General features: G+C 35.8%; 3 protein-coding genes across 17 annotated transcripts; 1 reads left to right on the top strand and 2 right to left on the bottom strand.

The window, feature by feature from the left end:
* Positions 1 to 1,592: 1,592 nt before the first annotated feature.
* Positions 1,593 to 13,278, bottom strand: LOC113659425 (sorting nexin-14). 6 transcript variants are annotated; one of them, XR_007144480.1, is made up of 31 exons: positions 13,100 to 13,278; positions 12,016 to 12,136; positions 11,150 to 11,223; positions 10,987 to 11,065; positions 10,858 to 10,901; positions 10,699 to 10,786; positions 10,484 to 10,568; positions 10,004 to 10,160; positions 9,848 to 9,923; positions 9,725 to 9,769; positions 9,300 to 9,380; positions 9,051 to 9,165; positions 8,704 to 8,859; positions 8,470 to 8,594; positions 7,940 to 7,998; positions 7,113 to 7,139; positions 6,463 to 6,591; positions 5,773 to 5,905; positions 4,895 to 5,081; positions 4,680 to 4,763; positions 4,476 to 4,576; positions 4,273 to 4,384; positions 4,151 to 4,191; positions 3,936 to 4,055; positions 3,682 to 3,805; positions 3,356 to 3,520; positions 3,064 to 3,159; positions 2,343 to 2,434; positions 2,202 to 2,258; positions 1,986 to 2,115; positions 1,593 to 1,954 (listed from the first exon to the last, which is right to left on the bottom strand). XR_007144480.1 is itself a non-coding variant. In XM_047821221.1 (30 exons), the coding sequence occupies exons 1-30, from the start codon at positions 13,276 to 13,278 to the stop codon at positions 2,077 to 2,079; spliced, it is 2,991 nt and encodes a 996-aa protein (XP_047677177.1). In that variant the 3' UTR covers positions 1,593 to 2,076. The 6 variants fall into 6 exon arrangements, 5 of the variants coding, with proteins under 5 accessions (XP_047677177.1, XP_027027988.1, XP_047677178.1 ...); XM_047821221.1 differs by having other exon boundaries at positions 1,593 to 2,115; XM_027172187.2 differs by lacking the exon at positions 6,463 to 6,591 and having other exon boundaries at positions 1,593 to 2,115; positions 13,100 to 13,230.
* Positions 13,126 to 24,202, top strand: cga (glycoprotein hormones, alpha polypeptide). 2 transcript variants are annotated; one of them, XM_047821231.1, is made up of 4 exons: positions 13,126 to 13,257; positions 23,318 to 23,421; positions 23,601 to 23,788; positions 23,902 to 24,202. In XM_047821231.1, exons 2-4 carry the CDS (start codon positions 23,334 to 23,336, stop codon positions 23,974 to 23,976), a joined length of 351 nt encoding a protein of 116 aa, XP_047677187.1. In that variant the 5' UTR covers positions 13,126 to 13,257; positions 23,318 to 23,333; the 3' UTR covers positions 23,977 to 24,202. The 2 variants fall into 2 exon arrangements, with proteins under 2 accessions (XP_047677187.1, XP_027028405.1); XM_027172604.2 differs by lacking the exon at positions 13,126 to 13,257 and adding an exon at positions 22,394 to 23,230.
* On the bottom strand, positions 13,774 to 20,754 carry syncripl (synaptotagmin binding, cytoplasmic RNA interacting protein, like). Of its 9 annotated transcripts, none has more exons than XM_047821225.1 (13): positions 20,553 to 20,754; positions 19,103 to 19,261; positions 18,334 to 18,452; positions 17,858 to 17,965; positions 17,662 to 17,775; positions 17,284 to 17,460; positions 16,893 to 17,028; positions 16,552 to 16,757; positions 16,304 to 16,453; positions 16,087 to 16,208; positions 15,603 to 15,987; positions 15,457 to 15,483; positions 13,774 to 15,144 (listed from the first exon to the last, which is right to left on the bottom strand). In XM_047821225.1, exons 2-13 carry the CDS (start codon positions 19,248 to 19,250, stop codon positions 15,109 to 15,111), a joined length of 1,728 nt encoding a protein of 575 aa, XP_047677181.1. In that variant the 5' UTR covers positions 19,251 to 19,261; positions 20,553 to 20,754; the 3' UTR covers positions 13,774 to 15,108. The 9 variants fall into 9 exon arrangements, with proteins under 9 accessions (XP_047677181.1, XP_047677182.1, XP_047677183.1 ...); XM_047821226.1 differs by having other exon boundaries at positions 13,774 to 15,141; XM_047821227.1 differs by having other exon boundaries at positions 15,603 to 15,966.
* Positions 24,203 to 24,616: the final 414 nt, after the last annotated feature.

Below are 24,616 nucleotides of genomic sequence, written 5' to 3'. Positions count from 1 at the left end.
ATTCAAAGATGATAACAATCAAAGACAACTATGTGTACATTACATAAAATGTATCAACAATATATCCAACATTAATTGAACAGATATATGAGAATAGAAAGAAAAAAAATAGGCATAAATATAGTAAGTAAAGAAAAGAGGGTACGAGAAAAAAAAAGAAAAAAGAGAAAAAACGTTTTTTGTTATCAATTACTCTCAGTGATTTAATTAAATGTTCTACTACACATAAGAACTCTATAAAAGTAGGTATTTTCTTAAGAAATCTTTGTTTGTGAAAATAGAACTTTGCCACGAGGATAAGAAAGTTAACAGTTGATTCTAAAGATTTGTTTTGGTTTTCAAAAAAAACAAACAATATCCTTAATGTAGAAAACACCATTCATGTTAAGTTTAGAAAAACAATAGAGACTCAAATCTTTCCAGAAAAGTGAAGAAACATTACATGAGAAAAATAAGTGACAAATATCTTCACTTTCTTTTTTACAAAAGGTACATATATCAGCTACATCACAAAATTTAGATAAAACTGCATTACAAGGGTATATATTATGCAAAATTTTGAAGTGCACTTCTTTCACTTTATTCAGTATACAATATTTATATGGTAATAACCATGTTTTCCTCCATTTAATGTTATCTATTTTAGAACTCCAAAAAAATTTTCCTTTTGCAGAAATTGAGTTTCGAGATTGAAAAAGTTGACGAATACATTTATTATTACAATCTTTACTTAAAAGCGAGACACCTCCCAAAAATAACTGTGAAAGTTGTTTTGTGCATGACTCATGGGTAAGGGAAGCTTTCATTAGACATATTAATCCATCAGGAATTGCCTTAATAACAGAGTTAAATTCTTTAAATGAAACAGGACAATGATGGATATTCATAAAGCTTTCATAAGATAATAAATCACCAGTAGAGTTGAATAGATCAGCAACAAATGTTTCTATTAAACCATTTATCAAAAAAGATTGATCTTTTTCTAATCTTAATATCCAAATTATTCCATAAGAAATGTAAATATATAGAAGCAGAGAAACGCCAGAAGTGACGTTGGTGCATTAGAGCACAGACTAACAGTGATTTATAAAAGTTTGATATATAAATGGATGAACCTGTCCTACGGCCCAACAATTAACTTCCATTTTATTTACTGAAATACAATCTCATTAAAGTGCATTGGCTTTAAGATAGTTACCACCAAGACTGACAGTATTAACAGCAAGCATGTTGAACAACCGAACAATTTGTATTTTTGAGCGCATAATTTACTCCATCTCGAGTCCCACTTAAGGACTCAAAAGCTTCACAATCCTGAGAATCGTCTCCCATTCATTAACTATTTATGTGGATTAACAGAAACTGGTAAATTACATAATACAACTAAGAACAGTTTTACACAAATACATAACCAGGGCATTTACATTTACATGCTATGGTTGCATTAGTAATAACAGGTCTCTAGTGCAATCATAGCATGTCGCTATATTACAAAAAATCTGCCAAATACAAATATCCGATACAAACCTTTACTTATTATGAACAAGAGCCACAATAACCCATAGGTATACATTTTAGAACACTAAGACAGGTGAGTTACATAAATATTTTATTGTGGTGCATGTAACATACACTTGCATCAAAAATTGAGTGTTTTAATGAGAGTAATGGATAATGTCAGAATGGACAATAGTGCAAACACTTCTCCATAAACACTCTAGTCCACAGTTTTCTATTTACTGACAGTATGATTAGGCAACATGAAATTTCTCCTTTAATTGTGGCTTAATGAGTACACAGTAAAGTATGCATTTAAAAGTTTGTAATATAGGGCACAGCAGCATATTCAGTATCTTAGGAATAGTCATAATCAGTCCTATGTTGTCAATTAAAAAAAAAAAAACATTTGTCATTTCCTTTTTTAATGACCACAGTGTAAATGATACTTTATGTAGTCATGGGCATTTGAAGGCAGTTCAGTACATCAATTTGTACAGTTGTCTTAAAATGCACTACTGTACATGGTTCTTTTGATTTTTAGGTAGGATGTTGCACATGCAGAGATCTTGTGATTTTCTACATCCATGGAGCCATTACAGAAGTTTCTCTCTGTACCTAAATTTCAGAAAAATAGTATCATTATGATTCCTGTTGTGATTGGACTTTAATTAATATTAACATGCTTACAATATACAACTTACTTTGTTCAATTCAGGGAAAAGCTCCAGAATTACTACATCAAGCAGGATATACGTCAGCTGCAAGGAGGTATAACAAAATTTCTGAATTATTGTAATTTGTATGTCAGATTTTACAATAGAGGCAAATATGTTACCACTTACCTGTTTGTTAAGAACTGACTGCTGAAGTCCATCAAACAGAAGCTTTATCCCTTCGTATTTTGCTTCTTCTCCAATACATTTTCCAAGCAAATCTAACAGCATAAATATGATTTAGTCATTAAATATGAGAAATAATAGCCCTTTTTCATGTAAACTGGGAAAGACATCTGAGCGGTTATTTGAGTGTAATTGACAATTTGGCTTCATTGGCAAGCTCCTGCCCTCTACACCTTTTTTGTACATCAGACACTTATGACACACATGATTTACACTCATACACATGTAATTTCCTTATTCAAATATCTACCTTCTCTTTATAAGTACAAGGTTTAGGGGTGATTATCAATGTTATTTACTATCATTATTATTATTTACTCTAAAAAAAAAACACACAAATGACCAGATGTAGGTTTGCTCAGACAGATATACCAAAGTGATGATTAATAAATCTGTCAGTGGTATTTGCATGTTTTTCACTTATATCTTTCACACCTTTATAAAAAAAAAAAAGGTGATTCATTAGCACTAAATGTGTTACTAACTAATAATCAAACATAATATTGGATAATGCATTTGATGGACTAATTATCATCTACTTCATTGGATGTGTATAAAATATAAAATAAACCTAGTAGTTTAAAACTATTCCAACAATTCTTTAAGATATTGAAAGAGGATACATTAATTTTAATGACAGTCATTTTAAAATCAGCAGCTGAACCTGGAATGTAGTTCTTCATTTCATTGAATGTTTTTCTGGCTCTTTTTTGCTTGTCTTCTAAAGAGCGTGGTTCACTGTTCTCACAGAATACAGAATCTGTGGAAAAGCACACCGTGTAAACGATAATAATATATAAAATATACACCGTGTAAAGCTACTAGAATAAAAAAAATATCAACATCATTTTCAATTAGTCACTAAATCCATTATATAATTTAATTATTATATTAGGTATGAATGCTTGTTATTTAATAGCAGATGACAGTCCCAATTTTTGTTTAGTACTTGTTACCTCTAAGCAGAGTGATAATTGAAACCACACGATGTTCCTGAAACACATGGTCTAGTTTGTTCTGCAAGTAGTAGTCAGTATATGCCTCCAGTGTGTTTTTAAACAGGATGCGCCCACCCATCAAGAGATGATGTAACCAATCAGGTATATGAAAAACAACTCGTCCTGTCAAAATTTCAGAATCGAAATACTTTTAATTGTAGGAACATAAAAAAGCTTCATAATTATAAATGCATGTTTCTTTTAGCATTCTCAATTCTAAATATATAGAGTAAATATAACTACTATGGATGTGGTTGTCTTAATTATACAGATGGCATATTTACCTAGGAACATTAAGTAGTCATAAACTCCTTCTACAGTGATCATCTCCATAAAGTAATTCTGGTTGTGCCTCTTCTCTGTGACCTCGGAGCGATTTGCATTGTTTTTGTATATTTCATTGAAAAGCTAAAGAATATTCAAAGTTAAAGGTACTGCTGAGATTCAGACACAATTTTTTTAAAAGAAACAATGTAAATATCAAATTAGAGTTTGATATCTGATGTAAAATAATTCCATAAAATCTTAAAAAGCTTGCCTTTTTGTCGTTTTCCGATGTGGGACTGAGGATCGTGAGTTCTGGCCGGCTGGGTTTAGGTTTTGGTGATTCACATGAATTGAAGAAAGCCTGTATAAATGGTTCTAGATGCTGACCTTTCTGTAGAAAAGTAAATAAAATAAATAAATCCTTAGAATGATATAAAAGCTGTATTATCTAATAGACTAGATGAATCTAATACAAAAATAACTCGCCTCTTTGATTAGTTTGCTAGGAACAGATTTAATGATTTTTCCTGTAACATGAAAGATTGAATAAAATGTTAATAAAGGGTCTATGTATTCTTGTCATAACTACAATTATGCACACTAAGTACCAAGATTAACATCAGGTAACATCTTGTCATGGAACTGCGACTCCACACTGTGAGGGGAGAGGAAGTCTGCCAGAAGTTGGCTGTTGCTCAATTCAGGGTGTTGCAGGAGGTTCTAAATAAACACACCCAGCATACAAACATCAGTAATTACATACAAAACATTTAAACTGAAACAATAATTTCTCTTTCTCTATTATTATTACCTGTAGGTATTCCTGAAATTCCTCACGCTTGGATGTTAAAAATTCATAGTTTTTAGGTCCAATTATCCGCTTGGATGGAAGTTGAGCATCAGGGAATGAGCCTGCTTACACACACACACAGAGAACTGTAATTAAGAAATAACTTAACAACTGCAAGTATTAAAATTAATTTCCCCTACTGCCTGTAAATCAAACTGTACACACCATGAAACTCCGTGAGTTTTGACTCAAGCACATAAAATTCCACATATCTTCTGTAAACAGACCAATGTTCTGTCTCATGTCCAACTGAAAAGCAAGTAAAATAAAAAAATGGTAAATTGTAGGACATCACTGTAACACAGAACGATCACTGTATCTTTAATTAGATAACAACTGAACAACTAAAATAATTAAAATATTGTGAGGTCAGGCTTTACTTGCTCTCCTGTCATTTCTCTCCACATCTATGCAATACACAGGAATCCTCTCCTTCTTCACCTCATCATCAAAAAAGTCCACATACGGAATAGTGATGCTCCAGGCCGTCAGGTTACGAGGTGTACTTGGAGTACTGATAGCCTCCATAGGCAAGTCATCCTCCATAACCATGATGGCCTCCTCCACCTAACATGTCAAGCAGTGGGAACAATGTCAGGCGTCATCGGGCATCAAGGCAGGATACACCCTGGACAGACTGCCAACCCATCACAGGGCACACAAACACTCTCATTCACTCACACAATCGAACACTACGGACAATTTTTCAGAGATGCCAATCAACCTACCATGCATGTCTTTGGACCGGGGGAGGAAACCGGAGTACTCAGAGGAAACCCCCGAGGCACAGGGAGAACATGCAAACTCCACACACGCAGGGCGGAGGCGGGAATCGAACCCCGACTCTGGTGTGAGGTGTGAGGCGAACGTGCTAACCACTAAGCCACCGTGCCCCCCTTACTAGAGGTTCAGCATAGTTTAAATTTATGCAGGGACAGCCTGATGAAAAACATTCTATTTTTAAACTTGTCCACTACATGACCTAAGGATGAGTTAGAGCTTGATAACAGTAACTTCATTTGACAAACACTCTGAGATTACTGAATGAGAAAAAGTTTTCATTTTGAGCTTCAAATGTCAGAGCTGGGAAGCACGGGCAAATAATCAAACAATAACTGTAAATTATTAACGGTAAATTAGGCTGTTTTTATAAGTCAAACCTAGTGCCTGTACCACAGTTCCATAGAAATACAGTATGTTATTATTTAACATATTTTTTCTTAATAAAAAAAGAAAAATGAAGGCAGAGCACACTGACCATATCGTCCTCTCCCTCTGAGAGTCCATAAGAGGGCAGCATGGCTCCTTCCATGGTGGTACTCTTGAAAACCCCCTTAATCTTACTGCCGATGCGGCCAATGCCAAATGATTCTCCTCGCTTTGACGTGCTCCTGAACAGAATACATAACCACACAATCACAACAACATACCCGAAGGCCTTGGTAAAGCTGTTTAAGACAGAAATAGCACATGCAATTTTCATGCATTTGTAAGAGGAAATAACTCAAACGTCAAATAAACACTGCCTTACTAGCAGACAATTCTAACAAAAATGAACTCAATTCAAGCCATTTTATTCTGCTCAAATCATCCATCAGATGGCAACAGGACTTGGGAAACAATATACTATATGGTTTTCACATGTATGTAATACTGACACACAAACACACAATCATTTGTGTCTTGAACATAAAATATTAGCATTTGTGTGTAGTGAACTAAAGTTGTCTGTAAACGACCACCATGTTATTTCAAAATCAGTTTAGAATTCTGTTAGTAAAACAATATATTACACTGTGTTATATCTACATCTAGATAAATTTACAGTTACAATAAAAGATACCTTTCATTATACTAAGATTCCCCACACACAAACACTTGGGCCATCGGATTATCAAAAGTATCCATGCAAACAGGGCTGCAGGACTTGCAATGGATCCTGACTTACTTAAGTGCAACGGGGCGCAAGGCATTAGAGCCAGATTGGTGGGTAAGAATGGATGAAACATTTGGGTAGACAGATGCAGATGAGATGGATAGTGACTCTAGGTCCATGGTATAATCCCACTCAGAAAAGCTAGAGCCCATGGATGAATGAAGGGTCAAAGGATGGACACAGATACAAAGTTTGTCCGTGGTATAAAAGAGAGACAAACAGAATTAGCTAAGATGGTTAAGCTAGTTGTGAAATTTGTTGAAGCAGAAAATTTTCTTAACAGTAGCATATAGCAGTTAGGCAAGAAGCTCCACTGACTGCCTCCTATATTATCTCAAGACCATGTAAAGGACAAAATTACTAGATTCTTTGTGACAGGTGTACAGATTAGACACCACACAATTTTAATATATATAAGCAACTTAGCTTCTGCTTAAAAGTCTCAATTTTTATATTAAGCCATGCTGATACAACTAAACTAAATGGAAGAAATCTGAGCTTATATATGTGAGTCATACAAAACCACAGCAGTGTTGTAGCATTCACAGAGACGGATGATAAAGTAAGCAGTTTTTCCCTGCATGCCAGCATGTATCTCACATCCAGCATTATGTGCAGAATGTAAAGCTACAGGTTGGGCATGGAGCTGACAGCATACTCACCGGATGTCATCCAAACTCACGCTATTTCTGAAATAATGGGCAAAGAAATTACAACTGTCCTCTGCAAACACTAAACCTCATGAGAAAAATACCAACAAAAATATGGATTAAAAGGAAAGAAAAGAACACACAAAGTACACATATGCTAAATAAATGAGCAAAACCTTTTGAATTTCCTCATAAAACAACACCAAAAAATATGGATATAAAGGAAAGAAAAGAACATACAAAGTACACATAGGCTAAATAAATGAGCAAAACAATAGAATATCATAAGACTGACAAATAATAAGTAAGTAAATATAATATGAAATGTTCCAATTTACTGAAAAACAAGTATCTATATCTATACAATCTATATTCCAGTCAATGCTAAGAAGCTAACATAGCAAACTCTGTCTGATAAATAGCAAACTCTGTCTGATATTCTGACACTATGTCTGTCAACCTTCATATATATGTGTGTGATTTCTCTGGCAAAGCAAGACTTTTTTTTTACACAAACAAATGTTCATGGCCAAGGTGTAAGCTGAAGTACCAATGCAAATAATTGATCAATTGTTGATGAATTTAAATTCATTTTTATTTTAATTATGCTTTTCAGTGAACAAAGACTGAAGTAAACCCCACCGAGAATCTTTCATTCAATATTTTTTTTTAACCATTCTATCAATATTCACTGAATCCTAACAGAAAAAAATGTGACAAGAAAATTGGCAGATTTGGTAGAAGCACTGACTTGGGTCTATGTGCTTGATAAACTATCTTGATCATTTATTTAAATAGCAAATGTGCCGTTTTGGACCTACAAACTGGTGACCACCCACCTGCCAAGTCTGGAGCTCCTTGTTGGGGATTCAGCCCCCCTCAACAGCTGCCTAAAATACTTAAAAACACAATAAGTGTTAGTTCTCCATTTTAACAAAACTTCTTAAGCAAATCAGTAAAGTGGAAGCTATCCAATCTTTTATAATGTCTGATATTAATTTACACATTTATAGTATAGCACTATACAGGATACTAGATTTTAATATTTTTACAATTCTATCTGTATAATTGTAAATTTTTGTTTAGGAAAAATTCTATATTCATTTCATGGATAATCATAATAAGCATTTCACTGCTTGTCGTGTTCAGTACGGTGGCGTGTGTGACGTTGAATGTTTAGTTTATGTAGAAGGGGTGCTGAAACTAAAAACACTAAACATGGTAATGTGCTGGAGAACTGGGCTCCGTAACTGCACGACAGCACCCCTGCTAAAGAAGTCGGCTCAGTGTTTAATGTTAGGCTCATTAAAATAGTCATGTGTAGGGAATTAATGCCACTAGGGTATAGTGTGCATAGAAGTGGCATTACCTCATCACTATGACAGAACATTGGAGTAAAAACATTCTCCAGCAAGGAAAGAACATGTTCATAGGCCTCAAACAGGCAGCGCATAGTCTGCAGTTTTACAACACCGGAATATGCTCCATCTGCAACTGTAGAGAAGCAATAACTCATATAATGAAATAAAAGCCTATGTATTGCCATTCATGTATATTTATTTTACATTCAGTTAAACATAAATTAATTTACAGATTAACTTACTGTTTCTGATCTCTTCAACAATGAAAGCGTCAAAGCGAATTTTGTCAATGCTTTCATCAAGGCAGTATGTCTCATATATCTTTTTCACCTCTTCATGTAGCATCAGTTTTTCATCATCGGAAAGTTCTGGACGTAGTATCTTGTCATTAAACTCTTCTGAAATTTGGGAAAGAAAAACATTTAAACACATTTTAACTACTTGAAATAAACTTTTGGCATACGCAACCAAGTACTCCCAGTATTGTTGAGAGACTGGTCAAGCTCACTGGACATCTAGAGCTCAAGATTAAGAAATGGACACAATATACTCCTTTATATCTGCCAACAGCGGAGTTTGTAAACCTTACCAACAGTGAGGCAGAACTGCAGCACATGAACAGCTCCTTCTTGCTTGAGAAAGTTCATGAAGCGAAACAGCAGGTCCTGCTGCTCTCGTATCTCCTTAAGTTCTAGCTTTAACACCTAATTTGAAGACAATACCATTAAAACCAAACAGCAAAAAACACATGCCATTTTTCCAATTCAGAAACTCCTCATACATTATAGATAGAAAAATCAATGTACCAAAGATTCATTTAAGCACAGATAAGACTTACTGAAGACTTCTTGTTGCGTATATCTGCATACTTCTGAAGGAATGGGACAAGTGCAGAGGCTGGTTCAGTGGCAGCTTCAGGCTACAATAAGATATCCAACATCAAAACATATACACAGATATACAGCAAACATTTATTTATTCATTTTTACTACAAAAGTTACATTTCTTCACTATTTTGTTCATTGGGTACCCATCCTGACAATGCCTCCATCCTTCAGTATTCAAGATTCTACTCCTGTCAATTTTTGTCACTTATCCTCTTTATTATAAATTAAGGCAATAGTTTAAAAAAATCTGTTTGTTTTATCTTTGTAAATTGAGCAATTGTCTACACTGTTTCATTGCTTTATGTCATTTTTATAACATCTTGTTCAGAAGAAATCTTTCATTATTCAAGCAACAGCACAACTAATTAAAACTTACTGGAGAGTTGTCAATAAAAATATGCAGCAACTGGTTCACGGTATCCTAAAAGAGAAAAAAGAAACAATTTTTTTCAGGAAAAAAGCCCATTTTGAAAGGGGTTTCTTTTTGACTGAAACTCACAGGATCAGCCAAATAATCCATGGATGGAAGGAATACAGAGCCAGCAAGAACCTCTCTTAGCAGAAGAGTAAGAGATCTGGAAAATACACAGGCATGCAACAGAAGAGGAAAAAAGCAGAGAAATGTTGATAACACGTATAATGGCAGGTCTGTTACCTGCAGTCGGTAGATTTTGGAGGCAAAATATATGGGAATAGCATCTCAGTAAGCTTGCGTAGGTACAGCAGCTCATCCCTCCTGCTGCGCAAAGCCACATGCAGATCAGGTCCATACTCTTCTAAAGCAGCCTGCTGAAGATGCTCTGAGCTCTTCACTAATGTATACACAGGATAGAAATAGAGTTAACAAAAGAGTTAAAAAGAAAAAAACATAATAAATAAATAAATAAATAAATAAATAAAATTTAATAATATTTAATATTATATATATATATGTGTGTGTGTGTGTGTGTGTGTGTGTGTGTGCGCGCGCAAGGTATAGAAAGTGTTTCCCATAAATGTTTCTTTCTTTGATGTGAGTATAAGTGTGTTGTTATTATCTCTTAAAGATATAATAAAAGTAAAATATCCTGTTGATGCATTCTTCACTATTGCCCCCTTGTGGAGCCCGAACAAATAAGTGTGCATGATGAAATACCTTTTTGTCTTGCTAAGGCAATTATTTCAATGTGTTTCATGGCAACTTTAAGTAGTTTGAGTGTTATGAGAGATGGAATATCAACCTGTAAAACAAAAAAATATTTCCCGTTAGCAATGAAAAAAGATGCATTTGATAAGATTAAACTCTCAATAGTGAAATTCTACTCTAAATTAAAAAAAATAAAAATAAATAATACATAAATAATACATTACTCTCTGTGCTCGGCGGACCAGCACGGCAGCTACGAAACGCAAGGTCACTCTGAGATCATCCACAAATGCCTCATCATCCGTAATATCCCTATTACCAAAGATTCATTTTAATTGCCAAGTCTTAATATACAAAGCCCTGAATTTATGTAAAAAACATACCTGTACCATGGGTACACAAAGTTTTCAAGAACGAGCTCAAGAATCTGAGGACAAAAGGTTCTCAATTAACCATTAAAAACTTTTTAAGAATTAAAAATCTTAAACAGAGATGATGTGAAGTTCTTAAACCTCTGAAAGCGACGCGTCCACCTTCGAGTGTACTTTAAGATCTAACCATGGCCGATAGTTTTCAAGAAGCAATGTTGGTCTAACAGGAAAAAAATGCAATCATTTTAGCAACTTATTCTGTGTTAGTGTTCGATGACAATGAAAGATTAGCAGTTATAATTACCTGTGTTTTGTGCATTTAATTTTCCCACAGACAGCACAGCTATGAGCAAAAGGAAATAGCTCTTGGAACTCTGGCTGTTAAAACAGAACAAATGCTGATTGAAGTACTTCAAGGTTTGCAGTAAATTAACGCTATACAGATAGGGGAAATAAGCATTCAGTGTTAGACTCACACTTTAGACACACAAAATCTTTTGACTTTGTATTATAAATATTAGAAATGTAACCAAATGCATTAAATGTATAGAACCCATAATGTATCCTAAATAAATATGAATAAAGATACAAACAACAGATGTTTTTTGGAAGGATGTTTGTTTGTTTTGATACAATTTAAAAATGGAAAATTACTCTTTTTCCTCAAGCCTTTGGTTTCAGAGTTCCAGTTAAAGAACTGTTGGAATAGACCACAGACTATTCTTAAATGTTCTTGTGCAAATCGCACCTGATGCAACTATACAAGATGTTGCCATTAGTTGTATGCAATCATGGTTTTGGTGAAAGAGCTTTCTATTATTAAACTAATGCCAACATTGAATTATAATAATGCAAAAACTAATCATTTCTTAGCATAGATGCTTAGCATAGAAAAAAAAATAATTTCTTAGCATAGATGCTGCAGTGTTGTACCTAAATATTACAGATTTGTAGCAAAGTGCTAATTTATCAATTTGCATTATTTTTATTAATAATGTTTTATGAGTATAAATATTTTTGTTCAGATTTGAAAGTACAAAGTCAATAGACATAATGTGTGTCAATCTTAAGCAGATTTCTGCACTGGACATTTAATACAAACTGAATATTTATCTCCCCACTGTATAGAGGATAAATGACTTTTTTTTTTTTTTTAAAAAAACAGTATACCTTTTTCCTAGGTTTAATTGTTATAAGGATATTAGGAAGTAGTGTTTCAGGTCCCAATGAGCAATAGAAGGTAACGACTCCAGCCAGGAATGACCAAAAAATTACAATAATGTGAAGATACCTGAAACACAAACAGGACACGTGTCGGTGCTGTGCGCCATATACTATATAAAACTTAAAAATATGTATATGAAAATACATCTCAAGATGCATCAATAATCAAGAGCATGTACCAAGCTCCATGTAATTTACTTCTTACATTTACATTTCCAGGATTAATCAGACGCCCTTATCCAGAGAGACTTACATTTTTATCTCATTTTTTTTTTACAACCGAGCAATTGAAAAGTTAAGTCCTTGCTCAGAGGCCCAGCAGTGGAGCCTTGGTGGACGTTGGATTCGAACTCATGACCTTCTGATCAGTAGTCCAACACGTTAACCTCTAGTTTTTTTTTTAATCTGATATGAATACATTTTAAAATCAACACTTGGAAAGAAATATTGCATATTTAAGTACATGCTTTTTGGGAAGCATTTATTTGTTTCATTACACTTCCGGCATTGAGTAGAAGGTTTTTATAATCTTTCGAAGTCAGATAAATAATTACATGAATTAGAGTCAGCTATTTAGATTATATACCTGTATTTCTGTCCTTGGGTTTATATGCTTAAACCACTGCTTTATATTTATTTATGTTCTTTGATTAATCATTATTTTATCAAGTGTTGGGACGTTATGTCGTGTATTTAGATGGTGCTTTGACAGCATCTAAAAATATAATTTTTTGTTTGTTTACCTGTTCTGTAATAACTTATGACTTGTGTATATTATGATGCATGTATGTACTGTATTATTTTATGTTATGCATTTTTTTAAATTACCCCCCCCCCCATTTCTGTATATTCTCTTACCCTAACACGAATCTTTACATTTGTAATAAAGTAATAATGTGTAATCTGGATTTCTATTAAATAAAAAATAAAAATACAATAATTATAATTCAATAGTTAATAGCAGTGGGAACCTGGTGGACATGGGATTCGAACTCACAACGCATTTGTAAGCCCTTACAACAGTAATTACCTAATCAGTAAGACAGTAGACAGAAGCAGGAGTACAAGCAGAAAGCAGAAGGCAGGATATTGGCGGCCCACCTCTCTGCACAGCTCCAGCCTCTGCCTCACCTTCTGTAAATACACTCCGATAAACGGCATCTCAGAGCTGCAGGCGCGGAAATTAAGGTAAAGGAGCCTTGCGTTCATTTGTAGAGTTGGTCACAATGATGAAAAAAAAATACATCAAACTCGATTTAAACCATCATTGTACTTACCATAAGGAAGTCGTCTAACAATACACAGCTAACTGTTTTACTATAAACACAGCGCAGCTACATTACTGTCGTTTGCAACGCGTTAAATCTTTACACTGCATCGTTTTTTCGTTGATTTGTACTGCGCTTTATTAGCGGTTCTGCACGTTGTTTACTTGGGGTTTGGCCCCGGTTGCGTCACATCCGTTGAGAGGCGCGCCTGTGAACACGTGTTCTTCCACAGGACTGGAGCACATGGTAACGACTCCTTAAACTGAAGGAATGGCGAGGTGATTTCGGAAACCATACGAGATGCCATTTATATTAGACAGTTTCTGAACACATTGCAACTAAAACAATACGACCATCCAGAATAAAATATAAAACGATCACATCTCTAAAGTATTAACACCTACGACTATTACAGTAAACAGTTTTAGGCCACAGATAGAAATCCAAAACTTTATTACAAAAATAAGTTACACTCACCTCATTTTACAGTATAAAACAATTTATTTGCGGGAATGCAAAAACGTTGTTGGCCACCAACAATAGTTTAAAACTGCTAACATGTCAAAAGGTTGATACAGTTTCAAGAGGGAGTTAACTGTGTACAAAACCGGTTGAATGGTTCAGTCAACTGTTTGCTATATAATGGAATATAAACCGAAGCTGCAGCATCCCTTTTTCCACTGAATGATCCCATATTCCCAAATTGAACAGAGCTTAGATTTACTCTGTCTGGTCTTGGGTGGAAATGTGATCATTCTTTCAAAATGGTGCATGATTCAATAAAACAAAAGGCAAGATGATACATGATCTTAAGAAGACTGTTTTCTAAAAAAAACATTTCAATTGTTAGAAAAAGGGACACTGCAGGGCTTACCAAAAGCAGTTGACACCTTTATGATGTTCAAGACTTTACAAAAGTAACATTTTATTCCAAAACTATCATACAATCATACAACCAGTAACTACATAATCTGAAGAAGCAAGGAAGCTAATTCAGTTCAAAATATGATAAAAGCAGGGCTTGTTCAGGCTCATCATATGAGATTATTTTGCATGCCCAGTTTGACTGTTTGCAGTGTCAGAGCAGCAGCAAAATGATTATATTACATTAAGTACATCTTTTGAGCAGCTGCTCTAATGCATATTTCATAGAAAACAAGCCCTGCTTTCATCAATATAAGTTTCCCTATTTACAGTACAGGCAGGGTAGTTCAATCCTCTGTACTGAGGTAGTTAACCAACCCTTTAAAGACAAGTTCTGAAAAGAACCACTTTCCTGGAATGCCTGACTTATCCATGCAAGGTGGTTACACCAAAAACCTGCAGATGTCATGTCCTTTTCATCCAAATAGTTAATTTAGATAAACATGGATATTCCGACAATAAAATTGCAATTAGCACAAAAATATACATCAAGCTCCACTGAGCCACTTCAAACTCAGAGACTTTAAAAGTGCAAAAACAAACAAAAAAATAATCAATATTTAGTATTATTTAGGAAGTCTGAACCTCAATTTCTTTAACTGGCATACTTTGTAATAATTGGAGCATGTTTACAGGGAAATAGGATATGACAAAATTTAAATGCATGACTTATATGACTACAAGTCCAAGCGAACAAGCAAACAGAATTTCCACTGGTTTTCAAGGTGGCAGTATGGGAGATCTGCTTCTGTAAGGCTGTATCATCATTGGGGCATTGCTTCGACCTTACCATCATCTTCACTGGCAGCTTATGGTGTAACCCCATGTAGCAAGTCAGTCTTCACGGTCACTGGTCAGGACCAGCCTCGACCCCCTTTCCCTGCTAAGAAAAATACAGATTTATCTAAAAATGTCAAATTAAATTGACCAAAAAAAAAAAAAAAAAAAAGAAGTCACACATGATGAATCTATAAAAGCATTGTATGTGTAAAGCAGTTTTGCATTTAACCGTTTTACATGCTTGTGAAAGTTTAAGCCAAACTTGTGCAAAACATTTAGAAATAAAATACTACAACAGTACATTACAGTAGTGTCCATGTTTTAAACAAAAATACATTCGCAAAAACGCCTAAATAACTGTTGCTTTGCTCTGCATATTCAAAGCAGTTTTCCAGAAAGATAGAAGCATGCAAACCTTTGGTCCATTTCTTCCACAAGGTGCCTTTTATGTGTTAGCAATTTGAAAGAAAAAAATAATAAACAATACAAAAATCAGTATTAATGAGTGGCAATAGTTTATTGAATGGCCTTGCTTGTCCTGACTCTCTCACTCTTACGTACCACGCGGCCTCTTTGCTGAGTTCCTCCTCTGGAGTTACGTGCCCCTCTGCTGGATCCTGGGCCTCCACGCTGGGAGAAACCTCCTCTTCCTCGAGTTGCAGTTGCACCTCGTCCCCGAGACAGAGAATTTCCACGGGCTCCTCGACCCCCTCGTCCTCTACCTTGAATTTGAAAGTCTTCATAGCCGTAGTACGGATCTTCATAGCCGCCTCGATAATTGTGATAGTCATAGCCGTAGTATTCATAATAGTCATCATAGCCGTAGTAGTCGTGGGGATAAGAGAAGCCTCCCCTGCCTCCTCGTCCTCTTCCTCTTGTGGGAGGCGGCATATGTGGTGGCCCATAATAATAATAATCATCATACCTGGAGGAGGCCCAGAAATGCCTTGTTGAAAACAAAGTAATGGAATTTAAGCAATACACACACACGCACACAATAGACTACAAACAAAACAATGTTACCTACAGAACTTAGTAAACTTACATTTGAGTTTTAGCTGCTTGTCTCTGTGCCTTCCGCTCTTTCCTCTTCTGATCGGGTGGTTTTGCAAAGACTATTTCAATTTGTTCGCCTTCCAAATCTTTCCCATTCATTTCAGCTAAAGCCTGTTGAAAAATATGCAAGTTAATCAAATCAACTATTTCACACAAACAAGTATGAAAGGAAGTATAAAAAGTATAAAAGGAAACTAATATGGTACCTTGACAGCACCATCTCTGTCCTCAAAGTGAATAAAGGCATAATCCTTAAGCTTCTTCACTCTCTCGAGCTTGCCAAACTGGCTGAAAGTCTTTTCTAAGAGGTCTTCTGATACAGTGTTTGCGAGGTTTCTTACAAACAATACCTTAACCTAAAATGGACAGGACAAAATTGTACTTTTCTCCACCATAAGTAATTCCAAAAAAAGGGTAAGAAAAGTTGCCCTCAGCACATATTCTGCTCATTTACCTTTGCCATAACCTCTGGGTCAGGGTCTTCAATGGGATCAGCCCATTCCACAGTAACCACATTTCCCCACACCTTCACCTTGCCACTCATCAACCTGCGCCGTGCCTGTGCTGCTGTTTTGTGATCCTCATACTCCAAAAAGCAGAAGCCTCTATTTTTCTTCTTGTCATCAGGCTGATGATATAAAATTACATCATTGAGCCCCTCTGAGAGGAAAAAAAAAAAAGGGTGATTAAATATGGATCTAGGTTTCTTTCATGTTCTACATATACTGACTGCTGAATACGGACAACTCACCCAAGTACAAAAAAGAACCTTAAGCTGGGAGGACTTTTACCTACCTGTGACTTTAGAAAATTCCTCCACTATCTGCTCCTTGGTTTTGCTCTTGGGGATGGATCCAACAAACAGTCTATTATTGGCCACAGAGATACAAACACCAATGTGTTTGCCAGGGCGGATCTCGCTGTTGTTACACTGAAAGAGAGAGATAGGACGTGTTTTTTTTTCTCGAGGTGAACCAGTAACCAAGAACATTCATCTGTTTTACTTTTAGGAATACAAACTCAAAGTGTGTCAATTGGGTTTTGGAAATGTACTTTATAATCTATACTGCTTTATGTGGGGTCTAATATGCAAATCAGTGTCTTAATTTTGGATCAAATTTCATTGAAATAGAACACTGGCTATGAAAATAGCTAATGTTGCTATCAGGGATACAGATTCACTTACCAGTTTAACAGCCTCCTGAGCAGCCTCTTTAGTGCAAAAAGTGACAAAGGCATAGCCTCTGTTCAGGCCACTAAGGGGATCCATCATCAGGCGCAGGTCCCATATGGGCCCAGCTTTTTCAAACAGGGGGACAAGCTCATCTTCAAAGAGATCCCTTGGAATTTTTCCTACAAAAATCTAAAGAAAACAATAAGCCCTTTACATATGCAAATATAAAACTTAATTCATGTAAATTCATGTAGACTATTTTTCATTAATCCTTCAGTTAAAAAAAATACTCAATAAGAATTAATGTGTAACAGTTGCACCTTAAAATTACTTGACACTGAATTTCTCTGTGAAAACTTGACATACTTGTCCGGATGTCACTGAACTTACCTCTGTCCCAACTGTGGGTTGTGCACCTGAATGGGTTGACTCAGGAGGAGGACCTCCATATTTCCTCTGACCCGTTGTTACATCAAGCGTGTAGCCAGTCCTCTCAAGCAAAGCCTAGCAAATTAGAAAGATAAACACATGCATATCAGTCATACAAAAGAGGATTTAATAAACGATTAAGTAAAATAAAACTTACTTTGATTTTTGCCTCATCTGGTCCTTTATTAGAATCTGCCACTTTGGTCCCCTGCTTCTCCCTTTGTCTGTATGTCTTCATAACTCCACAGAGAAAGGCACTTTTGTTCTATGGATAAAGTAAAATTAATTAGAAAATCTATAGTGTATGTATATTCTGAATACAATCTGGCTACTTTTCTGTTAAAGGCAAAACCCACCATTTTCACCATGCAAAGTGATAACCAGAACTCAAACTGCCCTAGCTCCATAGTGGCTGACTAACCTAGCTTCATAAACTATAACTAAACTATAACAAGCACCCCTGCTATTGTGGTTTTCCAGGGATGATTACAGTCAACCTACAGAGAAAAACAGCTTTGTGCTTTATACGTTCACATCCCCCAGGATGTGTTATGATACAATAAACAATGGAAAATATGAAGCGAAACAGTCTTAAGCTAGTTTTGTTAACAACAGTTTTGTAAACCAACCTACCTGTACATGTGAGAGGTCACTGTCTTTAAATTGGAGGAGGACTTGCAGAGCACCTTCTTCGTTAAATTCCTTTAGAGCTTCAATTGCCCGATCATCAAGATCACTGTGAGAAACCAGACCTGAGCAAGAGATGCAAACAAAAGAATAATACAATAAAGATCAACTGCTGGTTCATAATTTACTCACTCCGCAATGAGCTACTCAAACATTGCTGATGTCACATCACAAATATACAGGACTAATAACAACAGATGTCATGGTGTAATTTGAAACCGCCATCCACAAACTCTGCATATCAAGCTTGCTCACTGTGATTTATGAGGACCCGTCACCTGTCTTAACCAATGCCAGCTGCTCCATTGTTCCTGCATATGTCCATCTGGCAACACACTTGCCCTGACACTGTATGAGGAGACCTCCTCAGGACTGCTTAATACTCAGCTTTAAGGGTCTACACATGAAATTTTCTGAAACTGCCACCCAGGATACTCTGTTTCCTTCAAATTGCTAAGGGAGGCACAGAGAAAAATAAAAAAAAATAAAAATAAAAAAAATCACTAGCCGGTTTTTTCTTTTAGGCAAAAAAAAAAAATTTTTTTTTTATTTATTTACTTTACAAGCACCTTATGACTGCAGTACCCATTTTGGAAGGAAACCACAAAAAGTTGCTTTGGTTTTCCAATTCCCACAATCTTATCTTAAAAGCACATGCAACTGGATTGAAATCTGAAAATGGGTGCGAATATGCTGAAAGTTCAAGGGGCCTTACCTGCTATGTAAATTTCATCTAGTTTGACAGCAACTTTTCTAGGTAACCCAGCGTCTAATAATGTCTGGAAGTGTTCTGAATGGGTAACTGCAGCTGAAGTCTCCATTGGTTCTTCAGTACCGTTTCCATTTATATGCTCTGTGGCCATGTCTCCGTAATCTGCGCAGATGCAATGAGCCAAATTAATTCAAACTGGGCAGAGGTCAAGGAACCTGTTGCCTGACCCTGTGTTTATGTTCTCGCATCCAATACACAAAGTGCACAGCACTAATTGAGGGACAATATAACTGGGCCACAATTTTATTGCTTAAACATCAAAGAAAAGAAAAAAATACATCAACCTTAATCCACGTATAATGACACTTTCCACACCCACTTGAGTTTTGCAAAACAGCATAATCATTTCTCAATTAACAGAAACCACATGCAAATGTATGCACACAAACCTAACTGGATTTAAACTTGAACTCCCAGCCTAGGTGTGCTTTTCCACATGTTCTTCCTAATTTGCTCTCATCTAAAATCTACCTAGCAAGCATGCAACCAAGCAGTTCACAATTTGACTAATCCACTACTTGTCAAAACAGCAGCTCACCAGTTTATACTTGAACATCTCAACGCCCAATAATAATGTGCATTTGCAAACATGGCGTTTCGGTTAACATTTACCAAAATAACAGATTAAATAGATCACTGGCTTTAGCTTTATATACAACAAAAGTTACTTGATGATGGTTCATGGTCTGAATGAAGATCGCTTTGTTTCATTGGAGTTTATGCAGCTTCAAATGAGGCGGTCAAAATGCAATGTGGCGCGCTAATGACGGGAGCAGATTGAGCTAACCAGTTGGATATCGTGCTAGCTAGCTACCCCATTTAGGCCAGGACACAAGAGCAACGTGGACACCTACAACACCCATTAGCTACCATGCGTTATCTGACAGCTACCGTGAATCATGCTGTCAAGCGACTCGTATCTTAACTAATACACACCTGGTTTATAACTAGCATCCACAATAACGTGCGTATAATAACGATTATGAAAAACGCTTTGATAACTTTGTTGTTAGCTTGTTGTTGCTATGTGGCTAAGAAGGTTAGCGTGCTAGCTTGATAACTTGGACGGGAAATTAACGTTTGTCCTTGTTGCTTGTGTTAACATGCACTTTAAAAACGAATATTTCTTCAAAAGGGTGACAAAAAATAAGCTAGATATAAGGATAGTTATATTAAATGATTATACGTCGAACCGAGACCTAGAACAGTTAAGCTAGCAATTTTAGCCAGATGCAAGTCAACGTGCCGCCACACACATGGGAGTCCATTTTCAAAAAGCCGGTGTGAGACGCGTCCCGACCAGTTTCTAGCTACTTTTGTTTGAAAACAAAAGAACATTAGATCACATTTTATGCCGTACAATTCTCTGCCAAGCTTAAGACGTTTATCGTACCTGTAGATTAGCAACCGTTGTGTGTGGATGACTCCGGAGGGAAAACGGGAGAAAATGAAAAAAATGACCAAAACCCCTGCCGTTGGTCCGGCGCCGCTCTTGCACTTAGCTAGGACGATGCAAAATGGCGGCTAGCATCACGCCGCGAGATTTTTTCTAAAGCACGGGGTTTCTTACGCACCCATTCAGGGAATCGCTCATGGCGCGTTTGTAAGGCCATTGGTGCCCATATACGCTAAATAAGCAGTCTCAGGCAGAAGGAAAACAAAACCCTATCCAGCAGAGAGCAGCATTGTGTCTCAGGATTTGAGGATGAAGCTTCCCCCCACCCAGTTTTGCTCATGCTATTGCTATGTGTAGTTTTCTGCTTACACCTCACTCATGCCAGGTTCATCAGCTCTGAACAGACATCCTTACCATGATATTTTCTTTACTCTAAACAAGCCTGTTTAACTGTTTGGTTATTTAACAATTATTTAGTATTAGTAATAATTGATTGTAGAGAAATAAAAGCTAATTTGTCCAGTACTTGGTTGCTTCTCTGTTTTTACCCATCCCGAGGCATCCAGAAATTGTACCAGCTCCGATCGTCTTCCGTGCAATGAAGATTTTGGACCTCCACTGAGATGAGGCCGACTCTGAGAATCCTGAGGCATCTAGAGATCTACCAGCTCCAGTTGAGGAGGAGGAGATGTGAACTATAGAGGAGATGTGAACTCCATGTGATCTTTTGCATCAATACAACAATTGTCAGACTGTATATTTATAATCACACCTCCAGTGTCACCCATATGAGGATGAGGTTCCCCTTCGAGTCTGGTTCCTCTTAAGGTTTCTTCCTTTACCATCTAAGGGAGTTTTTCCTCGCTACTGCTGCCTGAGTCACCTCAGACTTGCTCATTAGGGATAAATACCTACACACTGTGAACCAAATATATCTAATATTAATTTTGTATTCTATTAATCTTTATATTATTCTTTACATTAACCTTTGTTCTATGTTTATGTTCTCTAAAGCTGCTTTGAGACAATGTCAATTTTAAAAAGCGTTATACAAATAAACTTGAATTGAATTGAATTGTATATTTAGTAGGATACTGGTGTATTGGAACAGACCTTAAACATTATTATTTACTCAATACAGACATCATGTGGACAACATTGTTAATCACTATTGTACCTCAGTCAGATGGTCACAATTCTGACAGGAACATCTTTTTCAGCAAAAAAGTCTTAATCTTATTCTGGCTTCCATACCAAGATCCATTCCAGATGTAATGTTTACCTACAAAGATGGTCAAAATTGCATGCAGTAAAATGCAGTGGTGGCTCAAGTGGTTAAAGCAAGCCCCAGCACTGCCAAGCTGCCACTGTTGGGCCCTTGAGCAAGGCCCTCATCCCTCCCTGCTCCAGGGGTGCTGTATGTGCTGCATCAGACCCCAACCTCCTCAGTTGGGATATGTGAAGAAAATAATTCTGTTTTAATGTATATGTGGCAGTAATAATGGCTTCTGAGCCCCCTGTTCCATAATAAACATGTATGTCTCCCAATTCAGGTAATTAGGGAATCAGACTACAGTGGGTATATGTGAAATGAAACTAGAGATGCCAATCTGACATAAGTTTTTAACTAAGTCACCGAGTCACTTCAGTCAAGTCACTGAGTTTAAAGGTTCTTTGCATTTTTGATATGAACATTATATAAAGCTCTTGACCTGTACATATATGACTTTGTGCATTGCTCTATCACAAGAGTGATTAGATATTTTCATGAATAAGCATCTGTACATGTTGTGCTATTAAAGTGTTCATTAAGTGTATATGGATGGTGTATTAATAAAAAAATCAACTTGTATTTGTTTGAACCTAAAAAAGGACCAGGACCAGGGTTTTAATGTTTTCTAATAGAAAGAGTAAATTGACAAAATTTTAATTTGTCTTAGTGAACAACAAAAGTATAATTTTTGTATTTACATTTATCTTTTACCCCTAGATACAGCGTTCCATCTGCCACACTGTGTATTAGATTACATCTGTCTGATGTCACACTCTGGTTTCCAACACAACCAAGGATAAATGGATTAGTAAACGGAAAGATCAGAAGATAGTAGCACAAGCAAATATTCATATTTGATTTGAAATACTGTGAATTCTGTATCTTCTGTAATATTTCTTACTGAAAACCACTTAAAAAATGGTTCTTATTCAGCAGCAGAAAAATGACGTAAAGTCTCAGATCAAACATTTCTAGTTTTCGAAATACGTTATCTGTAATGAGGTTTAGTAAAAATGTATAATGAGCTCATCATACCACATTATTTATTAGCCTGTGTGGTTAAAGTATTACCACATATAATGTTGCAGAAGACAGGAGCACTCGGTATAACAGTGTGGCACAGAACAAGAACAGTAGTTGCTTGGATACACTGCTGCATTTTACAAGATTATGTGGTATTAAATACTGTTTGGTGCAATCCACACCTGTATTATCAAACATTATCAGTTTTTCCTTTCATTCATTTAATGGACTATAAGGTCAGCTAAAGGCCAGTGAGTCATGCCAAGAATTAACTCAGGGGAGAACTTTTAGTAGGTGTGGTTAGGAGAGACTATAAAAATGGGTGAGGTGGGTTTATGATAGATGCATTGGTGACTTTTTACTGTGAAGAAGAACAAAGGTAGTATTTAAAATTATTACCATTTATTAGAATTTTATAATGATAAATGGCAAAAGTAATTTGTAATGTATATATTTTGATTTGCAGACTGTCCATTGCTAGGATGATTCTTGTTCTCAAATACACTGGAGCAACAATCTTTCTACTGTCTGTTCTAATTGAAATTGGACAGCTTTATCCAAACAATGACTGTAAGATTATTCCTTTATTTTCCTCAATTCTAAATAAAAAATAATAGCAGAACAAATGGTGGTACAATAATAATGATGAACTAATATAATGTATATGCATAATCCATATGACATTTTTTTTTACATTGATCCTATTGTTTTACATTGATCCTATTGTTTCCGTTCATTTTCCCAAAAAGTTGGCTGTGAAGAGTGCAAACTCAAGGAGAACAATATATTCTCAAAACCTGGCGCTCCTGTGTATCAGTGCATGGGATGTTGCTTTTCCAGAGCGTACCCGACTCCTTTGAGGTCCAAGAAAACTATGCTGGTCCCAAAGAATATCACATCTGAAGCCACATGCTGTGTTGCCAAAGAAGTTAAACGGGTAAGATAATTAAAATCAGTGATATAAACATTTATCATTTTAAAAAGTGATATAAACACTTGTTTTAAAATGTTACAGGTTTCTCTGAAATTCTTCTTTTTCTTTTCCCACAGGTTATTGTTAATGACGTAAAGCTAGTGAATCACACAGACTGCCATTGCAGCACTTGCTACTACCATAAATTTTGAATATCATGACTTTAAACATGTTTGACTTGTATGTTCAAGAAATCCCTTGAATGCAACTTATACAACACCTACACCATTGCTCATGTGTATGCTAAATACTTAGACTTAATGTTTGTTATTAATCTGTAATTGCTCATCAATTGCTTATTATTTTCTTATTATCTAAACCAAATTACTGTTTAATTTGTTAAATATACCAATAAAATAAAAGCATATACTGCAACTATGTAAGAATGCATGTATTTTTGTACGTACGTATCAATCAATTAATCAATCAATCAATCAATCAATCTATCTATCTATCTATCTATCTATCTATCTATCTATCTATCTATCTATCTATCTATCTATCTATCTATCTATCTATCTATCTATTGATAGATACATAACTATCTAGCTATCTTGTTCTTTATTATTTATCTAACTAACCAGAAAAAATATGCTACAAATAAAATGACCAGTCATACAGATAAACTCAGGTAGCTTAGCGTGTCGTTTGCATATTTGCCTTGAAGCTCCAGGGTTGAGGGTTTTATTTCTGTCTCTACCTTGTGTGCAGGGGTTTTGCTTGTTCTCCCTTTTCCAAAGACATGCGATTGAGGCTGATTGACATCACCAAATATAAGTGTGTGATTGTGCC

Source organism: Tachysurus fulvidraco, chromosome 12 (genome assembly GCF_022655615.1).
Source record: "Tachysurus fulvidraco isolate hzauxx_2018 chromosome 12, HZAU_PFXX_2.0, whole genome shotgun sequence".
Taxonomy (NCBI): Eukaryota; Metazoa; Chordata; class Actinopteri; order Siluriformes; family Bagridae; genus Tachysurus; species Tachysurus fulvidraco.
This window is presented reverse-complemented; position numbering and strand designations above follow the sequence as displayed.